The following is a 27,283-nucleotide window of genomic DNA, read 5'->3' as shown; positions in this document are numbered from 1 at the left end:
TTGATTATATATGGATATTAAATGGGAGTAAAAAAGTATTAAGAGATGAGGCCTTTTAAGGTTGGGGTTAGTAAAAACAGAAGGAAAATACAGAATCTGTTGTAGTGATCATCAGAGTCTAGTTTTGAGAGTCTTTAAAGGTTTTCATATCCTTTTGTGGACATACCAGTGTTAAACCTGGCTGCGTGGCTTAAAACTGTACTTGTATTGACTGGGGAGATTTGCTGTGGCTTGATTTTATTAAGGATTAGATCGTGGTGAGTGGTATTGCCTTTTCCCATCCATGGACCCATAGAGTAAAGGGTGCTCTGAACTTCCTGGAGATAAGACAGATGCAGTAGCATCTTGTTTTTCCAGGCAGCCCAGGTATTTTTATAATACTGAATCACTGCCTAGGCGAGGGGCTCCTGGTGCTTAGTGTATGTGGCTGAGAATTCTCTTTTTCAGTCATTGTAGATGGATTGATTATAAAATTGCTCACTGTTGATGAGACTTCATTCTCTCTCAGCTGTCCTACTTACCTAATTTCTTTGGTTATTAGGGTTAGTGTATATCTCCATGTCAGCAAGCCCCGTATATTGACTAGTTGGTCAAACAACATATAGATGTACAGTTGAAATAATATCTAGCATTACATTTTTGCTATCATATAGGTATGATGTATTTCTAGTGGTGACAGTAATAAAACCTTATTCTTGTATTCTTTTTGTGGGGCAAGGGTTTAATAAAACCATTTGAGATAGATTATGTGCCTTTGAGTCACAGCAGTCTTAAAGTTGTGCAGTTTTCACAGAGGAAGACACTGAATCTTGGGTTCATTTATTCCTTCAGTAAGTAATAAAATACTGAGTTCCTACTATGTATCATATATGCTGCTTTTAGCTTGTTCATGGACAGATTGCAACAATTTAATAATAGTAGTAGTAGTAGTAATAGTCATAGTAGGAGTAGGCAAAAATTATAGTACTTGTTTTCTGCAAATTCTAAGCGCTTTCCATGTTATCAACTTGTGAATTCTCCGAACAACCTTTGTTACCCACATTTTGCAGATAAGGAAATTGAGGGATAGAATGATTAAATAATTTATTCAAGGTCACCTGGCTAGTAAGTGGGAGCTGGGACATAGCTCCAGGCAGACTGAGTCTGGAGTTGGTGCTCTTAATGACTTTTGTGCTCCACTGTCTCTGTAGCATACGATCCGAACCACGGTGTTCTGGTGGTATTTCCTCACTCAGCTTACGTGCAGTGGAAGGCACTGAGAACTGTAGATGCTCCTTATTTCCTCAGACCCGTAGATACTCCTTTTGATCTTGGAAGTTTGGGTGGGGCTGCTACTCCTATGGTTGTGTTATAGAATGTGAGCACCTTGAGAGCAAAGATGTTACCCATCTGTTTTTACCTCTATATTTCTACTGCTCTACAGTAGAACCTGGCTCATCACGTGTTCTGAAATATTTGTTGAATACGTGAGTGCAGACGTGTGGCAGAAACAACCCCCACAGTTGTCCAGGAAAGCCATATAATTACTGCCAAATACTTCGCTATCGTGTTACCGTGATTGCATAGCTGTTTTGATAGACAGGAGTAAGGCTCAGTTCTTCTCAGATACGTTACTGTCCCTGTTATAGTAAATGGTTTGCCCCTCACTGGCCTACCATATGGGTATATTTATTGAGTAGGTACTCGCTGTAAGGGCTTCCCTGGTGGCTTGGACGGTAAACAATCTGCCTGCAATGCAGGAAACCCAGGTTCGATCCCTGGGTTGGAAAGATACCCTGGAGAAGGGAATGGCTACCCACTGCAGTATTTTTGCCTGGAGAATCCCATGGACAGTGGGAGCCTGGTGGGCTGCAGTCCATGGGATAACAAAGAGACAGACTCGATTGAGTGACTAAGCACACACTAGGTGTAAATCATTATATCTAGTAGTGCTGTAGGCAAAGATGTAATCTATCATGGTTCTTGTTCTCAAGCAGTGTATGCTACATATACATGGGGAAATTATAAGAGCTGAAGAACAATTTCAAATCCTAAAAGATGATGCTGTTAAAGTGCTGCACTCAATATGCCAGCAAATTTGGAAAACTCAGCAGTGGCCACAGAACTGGAAAAGGTCAGTCCGTTTCAATCCCAAAGAAGGGCAATGCCGAAGAATGTTCAAACTACCATACAATTGCACTCATCTCACATGCTAACAAAGTAATGCTCAAAATTCTCCAAGCCAGGCTTCAATAGTATGTGAACCATGAACTTTCAGATGTTCAAGCTGGATTTAGAAAAGGAATAGGAACCAGAGATCAAATTGCCAGCATCTGTTGGATCATCAAAAAAGCAAGAGAATTCCAGAAAAACATCTGCTTCTGCTTTATTGATTACGCCAAAGCCTTTGACTATGTAGATCACAACAAACCGTGGAAAATTCTTCAAGAGATGGGAATACCAGACCACCTTACCTACCTCCTGAGAAATGTGTATGCAGGTCAAGAAGCAATAGAACCAGACATGGAACAACAGACTGGCTCCCAATTGGAAACAGAGTACAAGGCTGTATATTGTCACCCTGCTTATTTAACTTCTATGTAGAGTATATCATGCAAAATGCAGGGCTGGATGAAGCACAAGCTGGAATCAAGATTGCTAGGAGAAATATCAATAACCTCAGACATGCAGATAATACCACTCTATGGCAGAAAGTGAAGAAGAATTAAGCCTCTTGATGAAAGTGAAAGAGGAGAGTGAAAAAGCTGGCTTAAAACTCAACATTCAAAAAACTTAAGATCATGGCATCTGGTCCCATCACTCTATGGCAAAAAATGGAGAAACAGTGGAAACAATGAAGAGACTTTATTTTCTTGGCCTCCAAAATCACTGCAGATGGTGACTGCAGCCATGAAATTAAAAAAGACACTTGCTCCTTGGAAGGAAAGCTATGACCAACCTAGACAGCATATTAAAAAGCAGAGACATATTTTGCCAACAAAGGTCAGTCTAGTCAAAGCTATGGTTTTTCCAGTAGTCATGTATAGATGTGAGAGTTGGACCATAAAGAAAGCTGAGTGCCACAAGAATTGATACCTTTGAACTGTGGTGTTGGAGAAGACTCTTGAGAGTCCCTTGGACTGCATGGAGATCCAAACAGTCCATCCTAGAGGAAATCTGTCCTGAATATTCATTGGAAAGACTGATGCTAAAGCTGAAACTCCAATACTTTGTCCACTTAATGTGAAGAACTGACTCATTAGAAAAAACCCTGATGCTGGGAAAGATTGTAGGCAGGAGGAGAAGGGGACGACAGAGGATGAGATGGTTGGGTGGCATCATGGACTTAATAGACGATGAATTTGAGCAAGCTCTGGGAGTTGGTGATAGACAGGGAGGCCTGGCGAGCTGCAGTCCATGGGGCACAGAGTCCGACACAACTGATTGAACTGAAGTAATAGTTTTAAATAGAATGAAATATGAAGTTGAAAAATCAGAAATTTTGAGCTGGAAATCTTGATCACATTCAACTTTTGGCATATAGGTAGAGGAACAAGTTCAAAGAGGCTATGTGAATTCCTGACACAGTGCTACAAAATGTTTCTTAGGCTTTAACTGGAATGCCAGCCTCCAAAATGACAAAGGATACTACATTCAGAGTTTACAAGTGGGATATAATTGACCTTTGGTAGGTTAGGAAAGCAATTGTTGTTTGAACTGACTTTTCAGAAATCTTGAGTTGAAGGAGAATGTTTCAGGCAGGAGAATGCTAATAATGAAAATGGCATGAAATAAAATATTCTGGGCAGCAGTTAGGCAACAGTTGCTCTTAATAGATGTCTAAGGTGGTGATAGGAAGTGACTGAAGATTAAATTAGGGAGTGATTTTTGTCTTCAACACTTGTTAACTGATGTTCAAGGAAAATTAGTATAAAAGGAATTTGTAATTTGGATTGAAGTGGGGATATACTTGGAATAGGAAGGACAAGTTAGGAAGTTATGTTTTTCTATTATTATTTAACGAATGGAGGAAATTAGGGGGATTGTGGTTTTCATTGTAAGATGATTCAGTTCAGGAATCCTTTGGTTAGCAAATTTCTCAACTTATGAAAATACTGCATTCACTTTTCTAGCTTCTCCCTCAAAACAATGTTTCATTTCTTTTATGTCAAAAAGGAAAAAGACAACCCTGATTTTCCAGAAAAGCTATTGATTTATAGCTGCAGTTTTAAAAGTCTGAAGAATAAGTGGTTCTAACCTTCAGGTATGATTTTGGCAGTTTAGTGTCTCTATAGGTTTTATCTGTGTCTGTAATCCAAAGCAGATGTGTCCTAAATATATTTAGTAGTGAAAGGAAATCCAAGTAACTGTGAACTAAATATTTAGGATGGGTTCTTTACATTATTGATCGTAGGTGCTTTCTTTGCGTACTAGCCAGAGTCCATTGCCAGTTTCTTCCAGGTACTGGAAGGAGATGGAATTATTTCTTCCTATGCCCTGAGCACTCCTAGGTCTCTACCAAAAGGAAATGGTATAGATTTATTTAAAATGAGAAAAACATTAAGGCTATCATTGACAGTAATTATAATTTGATTGTTTTATTGACATCTAAAGTGCCACAGAACTTATTCCTTTATATGTTGGTGCCTTTTTTCATTTTTGTTTGCCATTTCAAAAATTTGAGAATATACACATATATGTGTGGGTACACATACAAAGGAATATGCTTTTTTAAAAGGACGCTTTGAAATTGTCCTTAGATTACAGAATCTCCTGGATATTTGAAAGGATGTAATTTACTGTGTATATACATAGCACTGATTTATATCCTTAAGGAGAGCCTGCAGTTGAATTTAAGAGTAAGTATACACACACACACACACACACACACACACACACACACACACACACACACACACACACACACACACACACACACACACACACACACACACGAAAGAGATAATAGGTAACAGATTCAACATATATTACTCTTCTCCTGTTTTTGGTTCTTTGTGTCAGTTTTTTCACCCATTTATTTTATCTTGTAATATTTACATCTGTTTTTTCAAGTTTCTGGAAACATTTTCGGGAAGGACTTGAGGTAGAAAGTCAGTAAATGGGAGAGTATGACAAGGTAGAATGTGGTGTGTCATGAGCGATACTGCTAAAGCAGTAGTGAGAGACAGAAGGTAAAGATCGCCTGCTTTTGAGAGGGGTTTGATAGCTGTGGGGGTTGTAATATGTCACGTTAGCAGAGAAAACATCCCCAAAAGGTTCACGGTATGGAGAGTGTTTTATAGAAAAGAACACAAGACATAGTCTAAGTTGGTAGGACATAGTGTCTGTATACAAGAACATGGCAGATGAGGCTAACTTTGAAAAACCTTAAAGGCAGGATTGCCAAGTTTAGACTTAATTGGACTTGGAATGGAGGGCCCTTCTTGTGTGTATGTAGTGGCGTGATCAGTGCTGTGTTTTAGGAAACACATCCTTACTTTGGCTGTCTCGTTGCTTCCTTTCTTAATGGGGTATGAGAAGTTCAGTAATTCCCTTTCCATCACTGGTGAAGAGGGAGGCACATTCTCTTTGTGGTTGCAATCTGAGATAATGGTTTGAACCAGTGACCTTGGCCTCATTGGGAAAGCTAAGAAGGTAAGGACCCAGTCCACACACGGTAACACTCCACTTATCCAGAGTGGGTAACTTAATCCTTCAGAACACAGCTCTGGCTTCCGAAACTGCTTGAAATTGCCATCACAAAATAAAGCTATGTGGGTTTTTTTGTTTTATTTGTTTCCTCTTTTTGCATAGTATCTCTGGTCCTTTTTTGGACTTTTACTAGCTGTATCATCTTAAAGGAGATGAGGGGAGGGGAAGGGGAAAATGGGACTCTTAGGCATGTAGGATGACAGTAAGAAAGTAGCAGTTCATAACCTGACAGCAAAGTCGGAGTTGGAAATTTTAATAAAACCCCAGAGAAGTTTGATACGGTATTGAATGTTTACTAGTTGGAAGTTAGGTTATGTTTTGTAAATTATTTTAAGGAAGCATGAACCTGAATGAATCCCAAATGGTGTTAATTACTGAGCTATGGATAAGTATAAAGAGATGGTATTTTTAGTTGTATCTGCCACCATTGTATCATTTTAACCGTGAACTAATTAATATACTGCTTTATGTTGCTTTTTTTCCCCATTCTCAAATAAGGGAAGTGCTTTACATTTTCCTAGTAAGAGTCTTCTGTAAGAAATTCATAATGTGTTATAAATAAATGTTAGGCCTCTACAGACAGATATTACAGAGAATATTTTCAGTACTAAAAAGTCCCTAATACATGCTAAGATTTAAGTAATTATCAATGATTTTTATATTTTATATTAATTTATATATTATAATATATATATCATATACTGTATATATTTTTATATAATTTTATATTTATATTAGTGAAATTATTGATGAATAAATGGCATGTCAGTTACTGATGAATAAATGGCATGTCAGTTACCTATCAGTTTAAGGTATTGTGTAGATACCTACTTATTTGGATATTTTGTTATAATATTCCCCCTCAGTTTTTTCTTTGAAATATTTTTATTATCTTTTCAATGCAGTGAATCAAATAATTGCATCAAAGCTGATTTCTCATTTTAGATGTTATAAATCTCTTTTTTAGAAATGGATAATCCAACCACTTTCATAAGGAAATATTGCTTATGCTTTTAATGTAGTTTTGTTTTCTTGGTTGTGTCCTTTTTATTGTGGTATTTTCAACAATGACTAAGATTCTTTATTGAGGGAAATACTCTCCTGTTTTAAAATTTACTTATGAGAGATGGTATTGGAAGGAGTGATGCTCAAACTGAAACTCCCAATACTTTGGGCACCTGATGTGAAGAACTGACTCTTTGGAAAAGACCCTGATGCTGGGAAAGATTCAAGGCAGGAGGAGAAAAGGGGACAACAGAGGAGGAGATGGTTGGATGGCATCATTGACTCAATGGACATGAGTTTGAGTAAACTCCAGGAGTTGGTGATGGACAGGGAAGCCTGGCGTCCGCAGTCCATAGGGTCACAAAGAGTCAGACACGACTGAGCAACTGAACTGATTCAGTGAAACTTACCTTATTAAATTTATTTTGGAAAAAAATGCTACTTTGTAGTTAACCTTTTTTGGTTGATTTTTGTTTCTTCAACTGTATTGTTTGGGGTTCAAGGTGACGAGGTCAATTGAGTAAATCTCTGGTTTTGGCTCCAGTGGTGTCTGCTGATCAGGTGCTAATGAGCCATCACATGTCTGAGTCTTTCCTTCTCGTCCTGTTTTAAAAGGCTTGATCACTTACAGTTGATCTTAACTTCTCTTCCAGAGTCAAGCACAGAGCCTTATCTTTTGTCTTTGGTGGATATCCCATGATACCATAGAATCTTAAAATAAGGGATTTCACCGATTACCAAGCTGTTCTTCAGTTTCATTGTGTTATTCTCTTCTTTTGGAATCTATCAAACGTATCTACCAGTTATTCTCCTATGTGACATCAGGATTTATGTTTGTACAACTGGATATATATCTTATTAGGAATTTATACCTGTTTTGAGATTCCAGGGAGGAAGGGTAGATCTAGAATGAGGAGGTGTAGGTTGAGTCCAAGCTATGTATCTTAACTAGTTTTCTGCCTCCATTCTTGAATCCCATAGTAATAAACCAAATATTAGACTTCATCCCAGTCCTTTTTTAAATCTTACTTTTCAGTGGAGGATACTGCCTTACTGACCCGCCTTGTTCCTGCCCTGCAGCAGTGTGAGTGAGCCGAATGCGCACACCCCTCGTCCCAGTCCTTTCAGGAGCAAGCGCACTTGCCTGTGTGCTCAGCTGCTTCAGTCGTGTCCAGCTCCGCGACCCTGAGGGCTGTAGCCCGCCAGGCTCCTCTCTCCATGGGATTCTCTAGGCAAGAATTATTGGAGTGGGTTGCCGTTTCCTCCTCCAGGGAATCTCCCCGTCCAGGGATCAAACCCATGTCTCTGGCATTGGCAGGTGGGTTCATTACCACTAGAGCCACCTAGGAAGCCCCAGAATCAAGTATGTTTAATATTTACTGAAGGTAAATAATATTGAAAGTAGCAACTTCTTTAACTTTTTTTTTTTTAATAAATTTGTATAAGGTTGATGATAAATTCATAGGGGACCTGAGGATTGTATGACAGATGATTCTAAAATTTATTTCACTATATTATTGGCTGACATACTACTATTGGTAAAATATTGTCAAGGAAGTTGGTGACGTAACTACCAAGTGATGGAGCTAGTATTCCATTAGGTGATTTGATTCCAGAGCTTATACCACTCTGGCTCTCCGTATTTGTGGGTTCCACGTCCATGGATTCAGCCATTCTCTGGTTGGTTGAATCCGAGGATGTGGGATCCACAGATGGGGAGGGCCAGTAGTATTGATACTTGATACTACTTTGGACCTAGGGAGTGTCATAATGAGTGAAGTAAGTCAGAGAAGGACAAATATCCTATGACATCCCTTATGCCTGGAATCTAAAAAGAATTGATACAAATGAACTTATTTACAAAACAAAGAGACCCAGACTTAGAAAAGGAGCTTATGATTGCCTGGGGGAAGAGAGAGATAGGGAGTTTGGGAAGGTCATGTACACACTGCTGTATTTAAAATGGATGACCAACAAGGACCTATTGTATAGCACATGGAACTCAATGTGATGTGCCAGCCTGGATGGGAGGGGTGTTTGGAAGAGAATGGATTCATGTATATATATGGCTGAATCCCTTTGCTGTTCACTGGAAACTACCACAACATTGTTAATTAGCTATACTAATAAAAGGGCTTCCCTGGTGGCTTAGATGATAAAGAGTCCGCCTGCAGTGCAGGAGACCTGGGTTCGATCCCTGGGTTGGGAAGATCCCCTGGAGAAGGAAATGGCAACCTACTCCAGTACTCTTGCCTGGAGAATCACATGGACGGAGGAACCTGGTGGCCTGCAGTTCATGGAGTCACAAAGAGTTGGACACAACTGTGTGACTTCACTTTCACTAATAAAAAGTTTAAAATTTGAAAAAAGCACAAATGCAGGCCACAGAAAAAGCAGTCTTTAGCATATGAGTATGGAGCTCTTTGGCCTTGAACACTTCCTGTTGGTTCTTCATTATCGAGTGTACAGTGACTGGTGTTCCAAATGATGATCCTCTCAATCTTAATTTCATTCTTTTTTTCTTAATACATTTAAAAGCATTTTCTACTCAAAATTAGTTAAGTTTTCCAAGTTTTTGCTAAAGAATAAGCCTTTAATTAGAAAATTAAGTGGAATCCAATTTCTAAAAAATAAACTGATATAGAGATAGTTTTATGACAAACATTTTAATAGGTCAGATTGGTAGCCTTGTATTGATCTCATTGAGCTTTAAAAACAAGCTTATAAGCTCTTGATACTTTGGATTATTTTTTGTTTGTTTCACGTGATCAAATTATAGTACTTTTCAAAATAGAAAACTCTCATCAATTCAATCATAATAGCACATTGTGACTCAGATCTTTAATTTTGTACAGTGACAGCTTATTTTCACATTGCATGATTATTATTGGAATAAAAAATTACTAATTTATGTGAACATTTTTATATTAAGTTGAAAAGCAAGATTTACCTAGTCTTTTTTGCTTATTAACCTAGAAGAGTATTATTTTTAAATCTTAGACAGTTGCATTAGTTATTCTTTTAATTCAAAGGTCTTATAATAAAGCTGCTTTCCTTAATTTTTATATTTTCCTGATTCACTTATAAACAGTGGAACTATAGAAAACAATTGGAGTTTTTTTAAATCATAGTTAACAGTAAAGATATATCTTAAAGGATATAGTAGTAATTTATAATTTAATAGTAACATAGTACAAATCTTATTCACATGTTCCATAATTTCACTTTCCAGTAATATGAAATAGCCAAAGCTGCTAAAAGTCAGTAATTTTCACATCTTGTACAGTTGATTGCATTTCTAGACATTTTGCTTACTGATATGCTTTCAAGAGCCTAAATTTGCCACTCTTCCCAATTCTTGAGGCAATCACATTGAAAAAGAGAAAATTATCAGTGAGGTTACCCTTCTGAAATGGATAGGCTAAGAGACTCACTTTGTTTTTTCTTTATATAAAAGTTTAGGTATGTCTCTTAACTACATTCAGATTCTTAGCTCATGAGAATCTGCCAATAGCTTCAGTTAGCTTATTAAGAAATTGATCCATATGCAAAAAAAAAAAAAGAGTGAACACATTGGCTTAACAAAAACCTGGTTGTGTTATGAATATGTGACTTAAATGCAATTAATACAAATGCAGTTAATACGAATGGTTGAGGTAGAGGTTCCAAACATGAAAAGGGGGGTAAAAACAAATAGAAAGGCCAATAAAAGGGATGGTCAGGCAAGAGGAGGATCTGGTGATAGCTGTATAAAGTGTTTTAGAAAAATTATCTAAGCAATTTAAGCAATTGTCTGTTAGCCCAGAAGGCTTTTTATATTTATCATATTTCTGTTCTTTCTTGATTATATTTATCATATTTCTGTTCTTTCTTGATATTTGTGATGATTTATTTATATAAGAAATATTTATTAAATGCTTGTTATACACGTATGTTCACACTGAGCAAACATACTAAGGATGCAAAGGGGAAAAGACATGATTTTGGTCTTAAACAGTTTTGTCTTGTACCCTGACGAAATATCCTAAAATCTTGTATGTCTTCTGAATTATTCCACGTTAAATTATGCTTAGTTATTCTGTGTGTGATGTGCATGACAGCTTTTCTGTTCACACAGGTTGATTAATCTAGGCTGTAGACTAATGAGCATAGAGCATAATGAGGTGGAGTTTAATGAGCATTATCCTTGGCCTCAGATCAGGTGTCTAATCTTGTTTATGCTATCTCTTCATTGTCTGACCTTTGTAAATGTACCTGTAAGCCCAATTTTTTACCTGTTAAGTGGGAGTGCCAGCCACCCTTGCACTGTTAATGGGAGGGTAAAGGAGATAATGTAGTGCAGGAAGTTCACTTCTTTGTTCGGTAAACGGTAGCTGCTACTCTTTCTGTGCCAAACAAGAATGATTCCTTTCCTACCTACTGTAAATTGAAATTACAAACTTGTCTACGTGTTTAGAGACTTTCTCCATACTACAGCCTTAGAAACAAGTGATGCTGCACCTTTGTGATATTTTTGGTGGTAGCCTTTCTCACCTGGAGCTCCATTAGAGAATTAATGCATGCAGGAGGAGTGAATACCTTCTCAATTCTCTTAAGAACAATGTATATCTAGTATCACCATTCCAGATACATAAGAGAAAAGTGAATTTATTACATATAATGAAAGCATTGCGATTAATTCTTTTGCTGAATCCCAGGATGCTTGGACTGTAGCTTGACTATTGGAGAAGTGCTTCAGAATTCTGGAACTCATGGAAATAAAAGTTGTTAAAAGCACACTTCCCTCTTAATGGGGGCAGGGAATATGTAGAAGGAATGTAGTGTCATGTAGCAGATTGTTGATACTCCAAAAATGAAACCATTTCCCTAATCAAATGGTTCTGAAACTTTTTTGCTGTAAAGATTGTTTTAGACAGGCGTAATGCCCTGAAGACCATCTGTTCCATACTCAGTCCCATATGGAATTGAAGACTTATCTGCTTAGAATGAATGGAATTAATCAGTTTATTTTAAATGAGATAATGACTCAGTACCTGGTTTCTAAGTTTCAGAGATTTGTTGAACTGGATTTTGAAATCTAGTTTAAAAGTTTCAAAACTAATGTTTTGGGAATGCTGGTTCTTCAAGTAAAAAGAAAAATGTTCTAGAGCCCTGGAATTTGGGGGAGAATGCTTTTTGCTATAAACATCTTGGAGACTGACATTGTATTTTAATTTATCGAAGACTGAGAAATTCTGCAGAAGGAAGACAGTTTTATTTCTTGACTCCAACTCATTTGAACATATAGCACCTATTAGTGTCTTATAGACCCTGTGTTTTTTGGAACATACTTTGGGAAATGTTGATCTGTTTCATTTTACATGTGAGGAATATTCTGGGTTGTATAGCTAAGTGATGGCAGGCTTCAAGTGCATCCCATCCCTTCATTTATTATTCTACGTGAGCGGTTCTTTTTCTGCTATACCACCCTGTTTTCCCTTAAGTATTTGATTTATATTAGAAATAAAAGTATAATTGTTGTCATGTGAAAGTATATACCAAGTATATATACCATCTGGCAGAAGTCGAAGAACATATTGTGAGAAGTACAGCACTCTTACATTTGCAGCCTCATTTAATTGGCCCTGTCATTGTAAATGGTTTGCAGACCTTAGGGATGGGCCTCATATGAGTTAGCATATTCCTAGGGGAAATCTGTAAATAAGAGAGAAAGAACTAGTTAACTCCATAAACCAGAGATAGGGACGCTAATCAGAATTCGTTCTGTGCTTCAGTTAGTAAAACATAGGACATTTTACTTACTTTACTTTGTTTTTCTTATGTTTTAGAGTTAAAACTTCACATTGCTAACGAAGTAAAGGACCCAATTAAACATTTGATTAAACATTTGCACTCCCATTTATCTATTTCATGTGTTAAACATTTATTTCAGCAGTGGAATAAGAAAGTGGTACCAAAAAGGATGTCAGATTCTGAGAATAATGGAAGTCTTTTGGAGACTAAAAGATTGATCAAAGTGGTGAAAAGAATGGATATTGGAGATGTTCTTGAAGATGTATTGGTAGATTAAGGTATTTCTGGCTTTTTTGGGAATAACTTTGATGACAGACCACCATAAAACAGCAGGAAGTCAGAATTTTTAAAGTACTAGCTGTATTTATCAGAGACTTGATTCAAATTTTGAAGGAAGAATGGAAAAAGATTTTCCAACTCAAACACTATAATCTGGTATTCTGAATAAAATTTAAAGAAGTGCCTTATTTAAACATGTGAAGGAGTATACAAGAATTTTATTTCTTGAAGAAGTTATATCCACATTTGTTATTTTCTCACTGACAAAATTGAAAACTTGAGTTGTGGTAATAGTGGCACTTACAAGGCCTTAATCCAAGATCTGTGATGGCCTTTAGAAAGTTATGTGGATAGCCCACATGGTATTAACTAAACTTCATGTATCTCTTTTATGTCAAATCATATTTCTAAAGTTGATTTGATGGTGATGATGTTCTTTTCCTTTCATACCATTTCACCATTTTCTTTTTTGGCAGTATTTTCATTTTCACAACCTGGATTGTGTCTATAAAATCTTATTTCCAAAATGTTTGGAAAGTAGGATTGTCTGTGAAAGCTGTGAATGGTTGGTAAAATAACAGGATTAATGTGTTTTTTTTTTTTTCCAGAATGTAAATTTAGTATAGCATATCAGCTTAGGCATTCTTTATTTTCCGGGTTTATAGTTTCATTACTGTGTAGGTATTAAATACCTCATGAGTATTTGGCAAACTTGGGCTTTCTTAATTTCTGATGGCTTACTGACTGACATGAGCCTTGAAGTTCAGGATGCCATCTATGACTTCTTTTTGTCGCTGCAGGCTCAATGTCCAGACAAGTTATATATAAGACCAGAGTAGATTAAAGGTGTTATTTATAATTAAATAATTCTCCAGTCTTTTAAAAAACCTTCCTCGCTTTGTTGATAAGGAATTTGAAAGCATCTTGTTCTTGTATAAACTACTGAGTGCTTCTCATATCATACTCACAAGGAGATATTATATTGATTTTTATTAGATTTCATTGGAATGAGGAAGGGAATGACCTTCTTTTGATCTTGTTTTTATATACAGAAGAATTTGAGTAGAAATAATGAAAGCCATCTGTAAATAATTTTAAAAATACATTAAAATTTAGGACAGCTACTACAGCCATACAGAATATTATATATGCTAACAAACAAAAGACTGTTCTCTAAGTAGCAGAATTGAGCTCTGATTTAATAGAGAATAAAATCCAATTGTTACTGCTAGATCATCATTCTTACACTGCTCATAACAGAAGTGATGACTTAATATAATGTTTATTAATTTAATGTTTATATTTAATGCATTAAATACAAGGTTTAAAGTACATTAAGATAATTAAACTCATTGAACTTTTTATGAGATTTTTATTTAAGAGACTGTCCTATATATTTGTTAGGCAGGTTAATAGATACATGTGACATGTAAACTAGAAATTAAAATTTGCATCGTGCTTTTTTGAAGATCCTTTCAAGATGAGAAGAATTTCGAATTACCATTCCAGCAGACTTTTAGATAGAGGCCTTTCAGGTTCTGTAGAAACATCTGTTTCTAGGTTATTTATGGTGCTGATACTGAGTTTTGCTATACTTTATTTCTATGTCTTTTTGCCTTGCCAGACTTTCCTGGGTTGGTAGAAATGGCAAAACAAATAGAAGGAGAACATTTCAGTTCTACTTAAAGCATTTATTCTAGCATTTTATCACATTCTAAGTATTTTAAAAACAAATATTGCTAATCAAAATAATATAATTTGGAGAAGTATAAAATTAGTTAAAACTCAGGATTTGGAGACAAAATGTCCAAGTCTACAACTTACTAGATTTGTGATCTTAGATGAGTTAACTTGACTGCTTTGTGCCTTAGTATATTCTCAGTAAACTTGTGATGATTGTATTGTATGTCATTGAGTTGTGAGGTTGAGTGAGGCCATATATATAAAACGCATACTATATTGCTGTATACTAAGCTCTCCATAAGTGTTAAAAAAACAAACAGGTTATGAATATTTACTTGTAATTGATTTTTCAAGTGAAGGTTTATTAATTGAGAATTTTATAATTTGATTTTTAGGAAAAAAAATTGTAAGAGGGATATTTATGGCACTATACTTTCTTATGGAGATTTTTAAGAAAATGAGCACAAATTTTTGTTCCTTGCATTTTTTATTATGCAGGAATAAAAATTTACACATGTTAATTTAAAATCTGAAGACTTTTTGTTTTTTAGCCAATTACTCCTATATGCTTGCTTTAGTCCAAAGTTCATTTCCATGCTAGTTTAATATAAACATAATTCAGTTTCTCTGTTTATAGAAGAGAAGATTTTTTTAATCTGATTTCTTCCAAATCAGAGTTCTTTGTATAGAACTATTTATCAAAAAAATTAAAAGCCTAAGCAAGACTATCACCATCTGATTAGTTTTCTGATGTTAGTACAGAACATTAATGCTGTTATTTCTACTAGAGTTAGTTTTTAAAGAAAGATTGGAGTGCACTTTATGTCAAATTATTCAGAACCTTTTGTTTTATTTTATATTTTTATTTTAAAGCAAACTTAGGTCTATCTACCAAAAGTTGCAGAAATTAGTACATAGAATTCATCCAGCTTTTGCTAATATTTGTAGAACAAATGTAGAAATCAGGAGTTAATACTAACCATCTGTAAGTTTATTTGCATTTTGATTATAGTCCATTAAATGACCTTGTTTTGGTCCAGGATCCTATCTAGAATTTCACAGTGTATTTAATTGTCATGTCTGTTTAATCTTCTTCAGTCTGGGCTGGTTCTTCATTCTCTTTGCCTTTTGTAACTGTGACATTTTTGAAGAGTACTAGCTAGTTAGGCTATTTTTTAACTTGTGTGTCTGATGTTCTTTCCTAATCAGATTGAGAATTAAGCATTTTTGGAAAAGATTCCACTGAAGTGATGTTATGTCCTTATCAGTACATTGTATCAGGAGGTACATGTCCTGTTACCGGTGGTGATAAAAGTTAATTTGATTAAGGAAGTGTCTGTCTGATTTCTACACTATTAATTTACTTTTTTCCTGTGTAAATAATAAGTGTCTTGTGGGAGATATTTTAATACTGTGTCAATATTGTTTCTCATCATATTCCATTAATTTTAACATAAAATTACTTTCACTAAGGTTTTCTGTTTTTGAAATATAGAAGCCTTTTTCATTTAAAGGAGGCAGTGGTAAATTTAAATGTTTCTGTGTTTAGTTGTCTTGACCCTGAAGTTGCCTTTTTAAATGCAGCTTGATTCTGAATTTGACTTTTTTATAGTTGATATATATTTTTAGGATTGCCTTTTATCTTTCATTCTATAGTGCATTAACCGCTCTAAAAATGTGTTGCATATTTTCTTTTTTCTTTTTTTTACCTTTTTTACTTCCCTATCTTATAGTTAGTAGAACCTGAAGGCACAGTTGGATTAGCTATTGCTTTTCTCTCTTTTAACAAATACTTAATATTTAAACCTAATAGAGTAACTTGAGCCCCAAATTTTGGGATTAGTATCTTTTCCAAAAGGATGAAGAAAAAAATATATTGATAAATCTTGGAATTTGGTTAGATTCTTAAAATAATCTAGTAGGTTTCTTTCATTCTCATTATATTTTCTTCTCTTTTAGGTTATTGCTTTCCGTGGTCTATGTTCCTTAATTTCCAGGCTTTCTTCCTTATTTTAGTATTTATAAGGTGTATCCTGTTTGATAATATATACAGGGTTGTGGTTTAGCTATAACCTTTTCTTGGAAGCTAAGCAGGGTCGGGCATCCTTAGTGCTTGGATGGGGGATACAGCCTTTTCCTCCAGATACAACACAATACTGTGGCTAACTAATTCTAAGGAAGCTGGGCTTTGTTTGTCTGTTTGCTTTTTTGACAAGATCTCTCACTTTTTAAAATTTAAAAGTGAAATTGGGTGTTTTGGCAATATCCAGTTTGTTTTCTTACTAATTTTTGGTCTGCAAAAGAACATTAGAAAATTTATAATGGGTCTTGTAATTTAGCTAAAATTTGTGTCACCTCAGGATGAAGTTTCAGGTGAAACCTGTGAAGTTTTACGTAGAAATTAACCCTAGATGCTGATGGACACCTCCCCCCCCCCCCCCAAAAAAAAAGAGACTCCATGAAACTAATACTTATGATGATTTTTATTTCCTTTAGGATAAGAAAGCTTAACTTTAGACATCAGCTGCTTGACAAAGTTCTCCTTAACTTCTTGTTTTTTGACCAGTGGGCTTCATTCATTTGTAAAACCTTTACTGAATTTATTTAACTCAAGTGTGTATAGGGGCCGGAGTTGCAAAGACTCACTGCTTCTCTTAAGGATGTTCTTTCATTTTCTTCTTAATGCCAGTTGGGCCTGATCTGGACATTTGAAGGGATTTGTGGGAAATTCTTATTCTTTGCAGAAGTGCCTTAGAACTAGTAAGAATTAATGATAAAAGATAAGAAGATATTTCTGTGTCATGTTCCCAGTTTAGAGTGAAAGTGAAGTCTCTCAATTGTGTCCGACTCTTTGCAACCCCATGGACTGTAGCCTACCAGGCTACTCTGTCCATGGGATTTTCCAGGCAAGAGTACTGGAGTGGGTTGCCATTTCCTCCTCCAGGGGATCTTCCCAACCCAGGGATTGAACCTGGGTCTCCCGCATTGTAGGTAGACGCTTTACCATCTGAGCCACCATATGACCCTTAAGATGTTTTGTTTTATGAATTGTCTGTAAATTTCTAATTTAGACTTCAAATTAGTCTTCTGTAACACAAGAGAATAGAAATCATAGTCTTCGTAGAAATGTGTTACCTTCCATTTCATTGCTTAAAAATGATTGGTGAATCTTTCTCTTTTCGTTGATATTAGAAATGGTTAGACCTATGTTATATGCTTATTTAGTAATTTAGTATTGAGAACAAATATTGCAAATAGTTTGTACATTTCAGGAGAGTTTCTTAAGAGTGGTATTTATATATAAAATACTTAGATTGTTTCTGATTTGACTGTAACTTAATATTCAGTAAGAATCTTTAAACTTTAATAATGGAAAAAACTAAAATGATAGATGACTAGACCTTCGGCCTCCTTGTTTGAGTTCTTCTGTTGCATTTCAGGATTGCTGATTTTCTTAGCTTTGGTTTGTAATTTCTTCTTTACTGGTTGAACTGTAAATCCTGAAGCGGAGTAATTTCTTTTTTCCTTCTTGAGACATCACATCGAAGAATGCTGTCTATTAAAACTGAATTACGTTAGGTCTTACTGTGTCTTTCTTGTGAGCCTCAATCAGTAGTAGTCTTGCAAAGGCTATTCTTTCTTGTTTGAATAATGGTCTCATTTTGAAAGTGCCTTTACATTTTTCTGTGTAAGTGATTATCAATCCATAGTCTTCATAAATTAACTCCTGAAGCAAGAGAGATACAGTTCTCCTCAGTGATTCAAATAATTCCTGTTTAAGGAAATCTGTTTAGTTCATTTTTGAGTATGAATATGTTGAATCCACAAGTTTTGGCATACTTAAGGCAAAATAGAGAAGTGATATCTTGAAAGTAATCTGACTTGGGAGAATTTCATAAGTGGGTCTATTTCTCCAGCCAGCTCTCTTATTTAACTTACATTACTTAACCCAAGGACATTGGGTTTTTTATACTAAGTTTGTTGCCTTTTTAATTTATATATTCTGTGGGGCCTGGTGAATCAAGGATTTGGAGCTCCTACGTAAGGAGAAACTGTAAATTTAGACCATTATTAATCTGAGCAAGATAATGATTTCTTGGGAGTTGTTTCTCATTTTCAAAGTGAAGTGGGCTTCTAAATTTAAATTACTGAGTAATTTTTTTCCATAATGGAATGCTCCCTTTTTGCCTGTATTTTCAATCAGATATATCACTGTGCTACTGATTAGTATTTATAAAATGAAGAAAAACTAGGAAATTTGGAAAGCCATATCTTTATAGTTTCTGAATATATTTTAAACTGTATCTTAGTTAAGTTTTACTTAGCTCTCATTCATTTGAGAGTCTTTAAATTTTCATGATTTATATTGAAATATTATTAGGTATGAAAAAATTTGTCAAGAAAATTGATTAGAAAAGGGTAGAGGTTGATTGTTTAATAATTTTAAAAGTGCTTTTGTCATACCTGTTTCCACAGTATAGGTCCACTGAAAACAAATGAGATAGCTCTGATGTATCAGTTTTAAGCCTTTCTCATCTGTTAAAGAGCCACTCCTTAAGAACTCCAGCTGTGGAATACTTTGCTAATCTATTTGTGATTTTTGACCCTTGAAAATACCTATTTAGATTTTGTTTTCTTGAGAGATTGAATATTCAGAGCTTTTCTTTTTGTGCTCTTTTCCTCTTGTTATCCCTCACGTTCCTCCTAATGTGATTTTACTGTAAAATACTGTTTAAAGACCTTGGGATTTAAAATCTATTGGAAATTTGAAATGAAAAAATAGCTGCCACATACACTAATAAAATACTGTTGTAGTTATTTATTTGATATCTCTTGTTAGATGACAGTTAGATGGGATTTAAAATCTATTGGAAATTTGAAATGAAAAAATAGCTGCCACATACACTCATAAAATACTGTTGTAGTTATTTATTTGATATCTCTTGTTAGATGACAGTTAGATGACAGATCCCTTGACTTCCTTTTACTTCTTTTTTCATTTCTTTAAAATTTGGAAATTATAGATTTGATGGTTAAATTTATAGGTTTTCTAAGTCCGAACCATTTTCATTTCTCACTTGTAGAGAACTGAATATATTCCTAAGGTACCAAAGGGTTATATTACCTCATTCCTTCATCTTCAGGCTTAAAAATTTTTTCCTTACTCTAATTGTTGTTAGGTAATGGAATAACCATTCCTTTTCAGCTGTTGGCATTTTTCCAAACTGGCTGGCAGAGCCAGGAGGAAGTGAAGGCATTAAAACTAACTTTGGTTGGTTGCTACCTTCTTAGTGCTGAACCTATAACCTTTGTGGGTTGATTGATAGAGAACAAGAGAGCGCAGTCCTCGTTCCACTAACAGGTAAGGAACCCTTGTGATAACCAGTTGGGGTGAGAGAGAGAGAAATTATTTGATAGCCTTTTTTCTTAATTTATCCCCAAATATAACATGTCCCTGAAGTCGGACAGTGACTGCCCATGTTCCATACAGCAGGAGCATCAGTACCTTTCTATTTAGAATAAGATCTGAAATTTAATAGGGGTGTATCACTCTGTACCACAAAATACAGTTGGTCTGTTTTCCACTGTTAAATTTATCCTGCAGTCCCTCTAACTTTAAATATTATATATATATCTGCCTATCTTATTCTCCTTTCAGCTTTTCCTTGATCAGATACTATGTGCTTTGAACTTCCTTCTCTTGTTCACCTTATTTCTATAATAAAGTGAACTATTTTCCAGTATCTTTATCATCATCTATTATTTGGGTATATCTTAACTGCTTTAATTTCTGCATTGAAGCCATTAATGATTATTTCCTGGTCCTTCTTGACCCCAAACCAAATGATCATGTTTGAAAAGGATTTTTAGTCCGTATTGCCTATGTCCACTATTCTGCCCTCCCACTTTTAAAGATGAGTGCTTGAAGAATAAATCTTTTTCAGTGACAGTAGGCATAGCTTGATAAAATTCAGGTTTATTTTTATACTGCTATAATAAGGGACTGTAGTCTGATTAATTCTTTAAATTACTGAAGAATTAAAAAACTGAGAACAAATTCCACTTCTTAAGGTTTAGTGGTATTCCTGTTAATATGCTTGATTATTCTATTTCTGCTTTTCAATCCATCGTCTTCTCTTTGACAGCAGAATTAATTGGGACTCCTCCTTTAATATATCTGAGGTCAAGTGCCTTTGCATGTCCCTTTAAGATACTTATGATCTTGTTTACCAGTCCTAATTTATCATTTTTATATTTGGTCTTCCACTTGAAGTTGAGTGGTTTGTCACACACTGTGTTATGACTTAGACCGAGCTAGTTCCCTTCTTAATAGTTACTGAGTAATTAATCATTCGTGGTGAAAGACTTCTAAAATTCAAATTAAGAAGGCACTGAAGAATGTGTGCGCAGAGGTGGCTCCTTTTTGTCCCGAGGATAAGTCATTACAAGCTCAAATGATCAGAGAATGTAATTTCTTAATAAGAGTTTTTTCTTAAATCTATATTCAGCTCTCTATTTCAGTGCTTCTCTCCTACCAGAGGTGCAAGGAGTGATCCTAGAACCACAGATACAGCCAAGACCACGGAGAGCTTTTGACGTCAGGGGTCCACTTTCTCCACTGAACCTTTGGAGGCAGAATATCCAGCTTCTGGAGAGAGTTGGGAAAGGGTAATAAACAAGTGGGTGCTTTCCATTATTTACTTGGGTTTATTTATAGACTGGAGTGTCCTTCCATTGCCCATTCAGTTGTTTACTCCTTGGGTTCGTAGAAGAACCAAGTGGGGCTGCAATCTGTTTGTTTTTCTAAGAATGCTAACTAGTGCCCTTTCAGAAAAGAGACTTAAGATGTAGTTAATTTTCTCTCCAGATAATTAAAGCAGTGGCTGATTTGGGGGCACTGATTTGGTGAATGCCTGTGTAGTCCACAGGAATTTTTAAAAGGAAATATTTGCCCATTTTAACCTTTACTGGTATTAGTGTACTTCTCAGTGCTCTTTTATATTTCAGTATTTAAGAAGTTTCTGTATTTTGTCTTCGGGCAAACTGGACATCTGAGTTTTCCTAATTTACACCATCTGATGTCCAGGTGTTATCCTGCCCTATTAGTGAGAACTTTTTGGTCTATTCTCCTATGTTGAACTTTAGGACTTCATATCAGGTAGATCTTTAACAAGTTGCAATGATAGTACCATTATGGTTTTACTGTCAAATCTAGGCTTCATTCTTTAATACTATACATACGAATGAATATGTTTCAGGAGATACTATCCCTGAAAGCTTTGTTAAATATACTCACAAGTAGTTTTCCAGTCCCTAGGAATAATGTTATTTGTGGCAAAAGAACCTTGTCCTAGATTTTCCCCATGGCATTAATACAGTTTTTCTGTTAGTATCTTTGATGCCAAGGGTAGGATTTGATTTCAGGAAGTTCTTATCATCTACAGTGGGTAGAACGTGAACTTTGGTGCCTTTGGCAAGTTTTCATTTTTTCCTTGGTGGATTCCTTCTGTGACTCCAGGTATCTTGATAATGGGAGACCGGTTTATTTGTTCTCTAATTGCCCAGATTTCTTTCAACTGGTAAACATCCTCCTTCAGCCAAAGGAACTCCTCTAGCAGAGCCTTCATGGATGATATCTGTCACACATGCAGCAACTGCAGTTTGGAAGGCAGTGGTGAACGGAGCCACGCACTATGTCTAGAAGACACAAGGATGAGAGAGCCACCTGACCTTGTCATTGACAAACTTTAAGAATTCTCTCTGGTGTACTCTTGATCTGGAAATGGAAAGGCTCAGATAATGACGTAATTTTCTCAGATTGGAACTTTACATGACCATGAAACTATTCCTTTCTATTCAGAAGACTGAACTAGAGGAAGCATGAGAGACTCCTTTCTTTAAAAAAGCAGCTCTCTATCTGTTTCACGTAAAAGATTTGTGGGATTGAAAATCACCTTAAGGAAGCAGGCAGACTTTCTGGTAGTCTCGGAGACCCAGAAAACTTAATGAAACTTGTCTTTTGTTGCCCAACACTGAAAAGAACTAGGAAGTAAAGGGTGAAAATCTTAATTATTCCTAAATTACTTTTAATATTAGGATGTACTTTTTCCGTTTATCTTTTTCTAGTCTTGAGCCTTATTCTTGTCGAATCAGCAGATTCCAGTATAGAAGTAGAGGCACCTTCTAAGTTAAGTCTTTTAAAGTAAATACCTGTTAAACTTGAGGTATTGTTCTGCATTTGCAGGCATTCTAAAGTTGAATGATCCTGAAACAGAGAGTTATTTTACAGAGCAAAGGCAAGTAGTAGTAGTAGAATAAGCCTCTGTGTGTGAATTAAGTGTTGCAAGAAAGTTATCCAAACTATGGATTTGATAAATTGATGGAAGTAGCTATCAAAATGTTTTATTTCTCTTTTTAGTATCTATTAAACTAGTCAGTTGAAAGCTACTAAAGAAGTTTTTTAAAGTTATGCCATGCTGCCAGTTTGTCTTATTTGGTTTACATTTTAAGAATAGAAATTCTAGAGAGAACACTGTGGAAGCATCTAAATGTTTTAGGAATCTTAAGAGGTTTTAGAAACCACACTTGCTAGGTTATAACCTGGCCTTTAGTCTTTGTTGGCTATGTGTGGGACCCGTTTTCCCTTCATTAATTATACATAAACTTTTGTATGTATGGTACTTAAAAGTAAATTTAGAAGATCAATTTGAGCTAAAATTTCCCGGGAGAGCTCTGAATTCCCATAAACAATTACAACTTTTTACTCTTGATTTGCTTTTGTTAAAAGTTAATAAGATAGTTTTTACAAACACATATAAATTAAAAAATAACTACTCAACATTTTAGAAGGAACTCAGGGAACTGAAGGCCAGTTTATGGCCTTTTGTTTCAGTTTTGAAGAGAAATGATTTAGTCTCTTAATCCCATTCATCTCATGCTTTGATTAAATTTTAGCTTTGTTCCTTAAAGTGTGCAAAAGAAATGTAAGTGCATTTCTATTCATCTCATGCCACTGAAAGCTATTTAAAAGTGAAACTTCATGTATATTAATGTGAACTGATTTGTTTAAACTTTTATTTTGATTTTCTTTCAAATTTTAAAATATTTCATGTCACAATATGCAATCCTATATTTTTCAGTGTTTATTTTATGAATATTAATATAAGGTAACTTTTTTCTAGAATGACTAATTGTGTAACATTTGTATTATGTGATCATTTGAAAAACTAATAAATATTTTCTCCATGAAAAAAATGCACTTACTGATAAATGGCTTATTTTTCTTTCAGGAGTAGAAAATGGAAACTATAACAGTATTTTTAAATGTATTTTAATTTTATGTGTCTTCCTCTTAAGTATTTCTGAATATATATTCTATCCTTGTATGTGTTAAACTTTTTTGAGAAAAAAATTATTTAAACTGTTGAATTAAAATGACTTTTCATTGGGTCACACAGTGCCAAATTAAGGAAATAGGTGATCTATTTAGTCTTGTTTTTGCACTTTACTGATTAACTTCACCTTAGCTTTGTTTCCAGAATTGGATTTTTTTAGATGCCATTTTCGTATGTCAGTTTTGCAAACCATTAAAACTCTTGAGTTAATATTGAAAATATCAGGAGTAATATGCTCAAGTCTTTTTTAAAGTGAGATCTTGATAAACATAGACCCTTACCTAATTGCATGCAGAAGACATTTCTTCTAGTCAGAAAAAGAATATTTGAGAATAGTGACTTAAAGAACTATTCAATTAGTGGGTGCTGTTATAATAGGAGAAAGTATTTTACATTTTGATGTTCTGCTTGAACAAGTAATTGTAGAAGGGGAAATCTTAACTTACAGAGTCTCTTTCTTTTAACCTTACTAAGAGAACATGCGAAAGGATAAAATTTGGTTTTCATGATTCTTGTCTTTATATCTACATAAACTTAATTAGAGCCATTAGGACAATTTACCTTTTTATGCAGTCTGCTAGAAACAAGAGGAGATCTCTTTTGATTTGATGAAAATTTGTAAGAAGCAGACTGCTGAAATTAAAAAACTTTATGGTGGGGTCCTAGGTGACAAATAAGTTTAGTTAATGACAACTTGTGGATTAAAATGATCTAATTTGGCTCTCTAAAGAAATTATACTCTGAAAAAAAGAATTATAAAAGGAAATTATGATTTAGAATAGCTATTGTATTTACAGTGTGGGAGAGGAGCTAAAGTTCTTGGCTTTATTAGTCTAGTAAGTTTGGAAAAGATGAGTAAAAATACTGTGGATAAAATTTTGTTTTTAGAATTAAAGCTATTAAAAGATTCACAGACAAAATGTATTTCTGTGAAAGATGGGAGACTATGTTTCCTTGAGTACAAAAGAATTTAGAAGCCTTAACTATATGTATTTAAAAGATGTAGGGCAGGGAGTGTTAAATAAAAGCATTGCACTGGAAATTTCAAACATATTGTAAAAAGAGTGGTGAAGTGAGAGTTTTAAAAATAATTTTCATTACATGAACTCTTCCCTACACTATCAGTAGCCTCAAAATAAAAACAGTTATGAATATTGAACATGGCTTTATGTTTGAGGTATAAGAACTAAGCTTATTGTTTCACTATGATTCGTAGGACTAGCTCTAGAATAAAATAGTTTTTTTAAATTTGAGTAAAGAAAGTTTTTTTTTAATAACTTCTGTTTTAAAGAAGATAAATGTCAATAAGAAGTGTGACTACAAGTACTGACATATATATATGATAAATATATCCATAAATCTTACTTGATTTTGCTGTATTCAAACACTTGAGCAAAATGTCAGTGCCTAGATGTCCTAAGCAATTTCTTGATTTTTTAAAATTCAGATATTTTTATTTCCCATTTTAAAAAGTTTAACTTAGTCTTGAAATGTGGAATATTTGTATTTCCAAAATAAGCACATAGGTGCTCTTTAAAGGTTTTTCCCACTTAAATGTACATCTAAGGTAATCAGATTACTGCAGTAAAAAAAGACAAAAACAGAAAAACATGCTAGGGAACTTTGAAGTGTGCATCGGAGTTTTCAGGAATTGTGATCAAAGTGATCTCTACTCAAGAGGTAAGGTATGGCATGTAGGTAGAAAATGTTCAGAATATTTTCAGTATAACATCTGGTGATAAAGTGACCTACAACAGATATCCTTGGATTTTCAGACAGATGTAGAATTAGGGAAAGAATTTTTCTTTAAATTTGTCCCAGAGAAGAGCAATGGGTAAACCACAAATTTGTTTGGAGTGAACTTAGGAACATACGTCTATCTACATTGTACTCTCTGTACCTGGCCTACTGTATTCCAGGCATCTCCTACCCTTGCTCTTTTTTTTTTTTTAACCCTTGTTCTCTTAATGTTTATGATCCATACTTAATTTAGTATTTCTTATGCACTGAGCACTGTTAAAATACTGTACTTTACATGGAAAGTTGAGTACATATTTTATGAGGTTATTCCCTGGTTGTTGGTTGTGTATGCTTATTTTTATTAAACGAAACCTAAAATATAGAAAACTGTAGCTGTACTGAGTAATTTTAACTTTGGTTTTAGAAGTTAATTTGAGTTTTAAACATTCACTTTCAGTATTGTTGGCTGGTATATACAAAATTATTCAGACAAGATATTTATAAGGTTATTCCATAAGGTATATTAAGTGGGTTCAAAGAATCAAATGTTAGCATCATAATCAGTATATCTAGAAACAAAGGAAAATGTAATATTCAGTATAGATGAGCTAGAAATATGATTTAGGATTTTTTTCCCTAAAATTACATTGTTATAATTTACTCAGTAGATGACAACATAAAAAACAATAATCTTGCATCCTGTCTTTTTAATTCTTTTTATAAGAATACCAGCTTGTGGACATTAGGCTTTTACTTAAAATACTGTGCTATCTGTTGTGCTTTTTCCTTTATACAGAGCACATGATTTTGTTGCTATGAACTAGTGATAGCACTCATGACTTCAGTGAGATAGCTCATTCCATGTTCAGGATGCTCTGATGGTAAGATGCTGATCCAGAATATGCTTCCATGTCATTTTTTTATTTGAAGATTACCTTAGGAATTAGCCAAGTTAGAACCTTCATCTTATGTACAAGATTAATGTCTGAGAATATCACGTGTATTTCTAATATCACATAGTTCATTAAAGGTCTGTTGTAGGATTTGAGTCTCTTGAAGGCTCTGATATCTATACTTATCCTGTACTTTATTGCTGCCTCATGTTAGTCCTAGTTCTGGGAACATCGAGCAAGTCTGATTCCCTTCAAGTACCATAGCCTTCAGGTGATTTAAGATGGCTCTCATACTGCATCAATTTCAAATGCAGTTTGTTTTTTTTTCCCCTGCTAAGCATACTTCCATTTCTTGCTCTTAGGTAGCATGGTTTTGAAATCCTTAAGAGTTTTGTAGATCTCTGAACATGCTTCAGTATATTATTTTTCTTTTAAGGTGTGACACTAGACAGCACAGGTGTGCTCAGCCTCTGTTTGACCTTGTGACACTCACTGCTTTGTTTATCCTTACATATTTATCCAGTCAGGTGCTTAATGTTATGAGATTCTCTTGGACAAAAGAGTTTCATATTGATAAGCAAATTTTGTTTTTAAAAAAAATCAGGGCAGTATCTTCCAGACTAACATGCGCAGTTCAGTGGAAAAGAAAATGACTCCAAGTCAAGCCAAGACCTTGAGAAAGCAATCAAAGAAGTGTAATCTTCATTTTAGTTATTGCTTGCTTAATTCTGACTCACAGAGCTATAAATTCTGTATTAAATAGTTTTTATTGTTGTTGTTCACTCGCTAAGTCATGTCTCACTC

General features: G+C 34.8%; 1 protein-coding gene across 14 annotated transcripts in view; it reads left to right on the top strand.

Annotated features, from left to right (window-relative positions):
• Positions 1-27,283, top strand: part of TSC22D1 (TSC22 domain family member 1) — a 122,535-nt gene that overhangs the window by 12,712 nt on the left and 82,540 nt on the right. For 2 of the 14 annotated variants that reach the window (XM_043892197.1, XM_043892192.1), the window contains 2 exons: positions 20,974-21,120; positions 22,018-23,706. The exons of 2 other annotated variants lie outside the window; for them this stretch is intronic. In XM_043892197.1, the coding sequence (XP_043748132.1) occupies positions 20,974-21,120; positions 22,018-22,153 (283 nt within the window). In that variant the 3' untranslated portion in view covers positions 22,154-23,706. 10 more of the 14 variants (XM_043892199.1, XM_043892195.1, XR_006338926.1 and 7 more) reach the window with 9 other exon arrangements.

Source organism: Cervus elaphus, chromosome 30 (genome assembly GCF_910594005.1).
Source record: "Cervus elaphus chromosome 30, mCerEla1.1, whole genome shotgun sequence".
NCBI classification, from domain to species: domain Eukaryota; kingdom Metazoa; phylum Chordata; class Mammalia; order Artiodactyla; family Cervidae; genus Cervus; species Cervus elaphus.
Note: the sequence above shows the minus strand (reverse complement) of the source record. Positions and strands in the feature narration are given on the sequence as shown.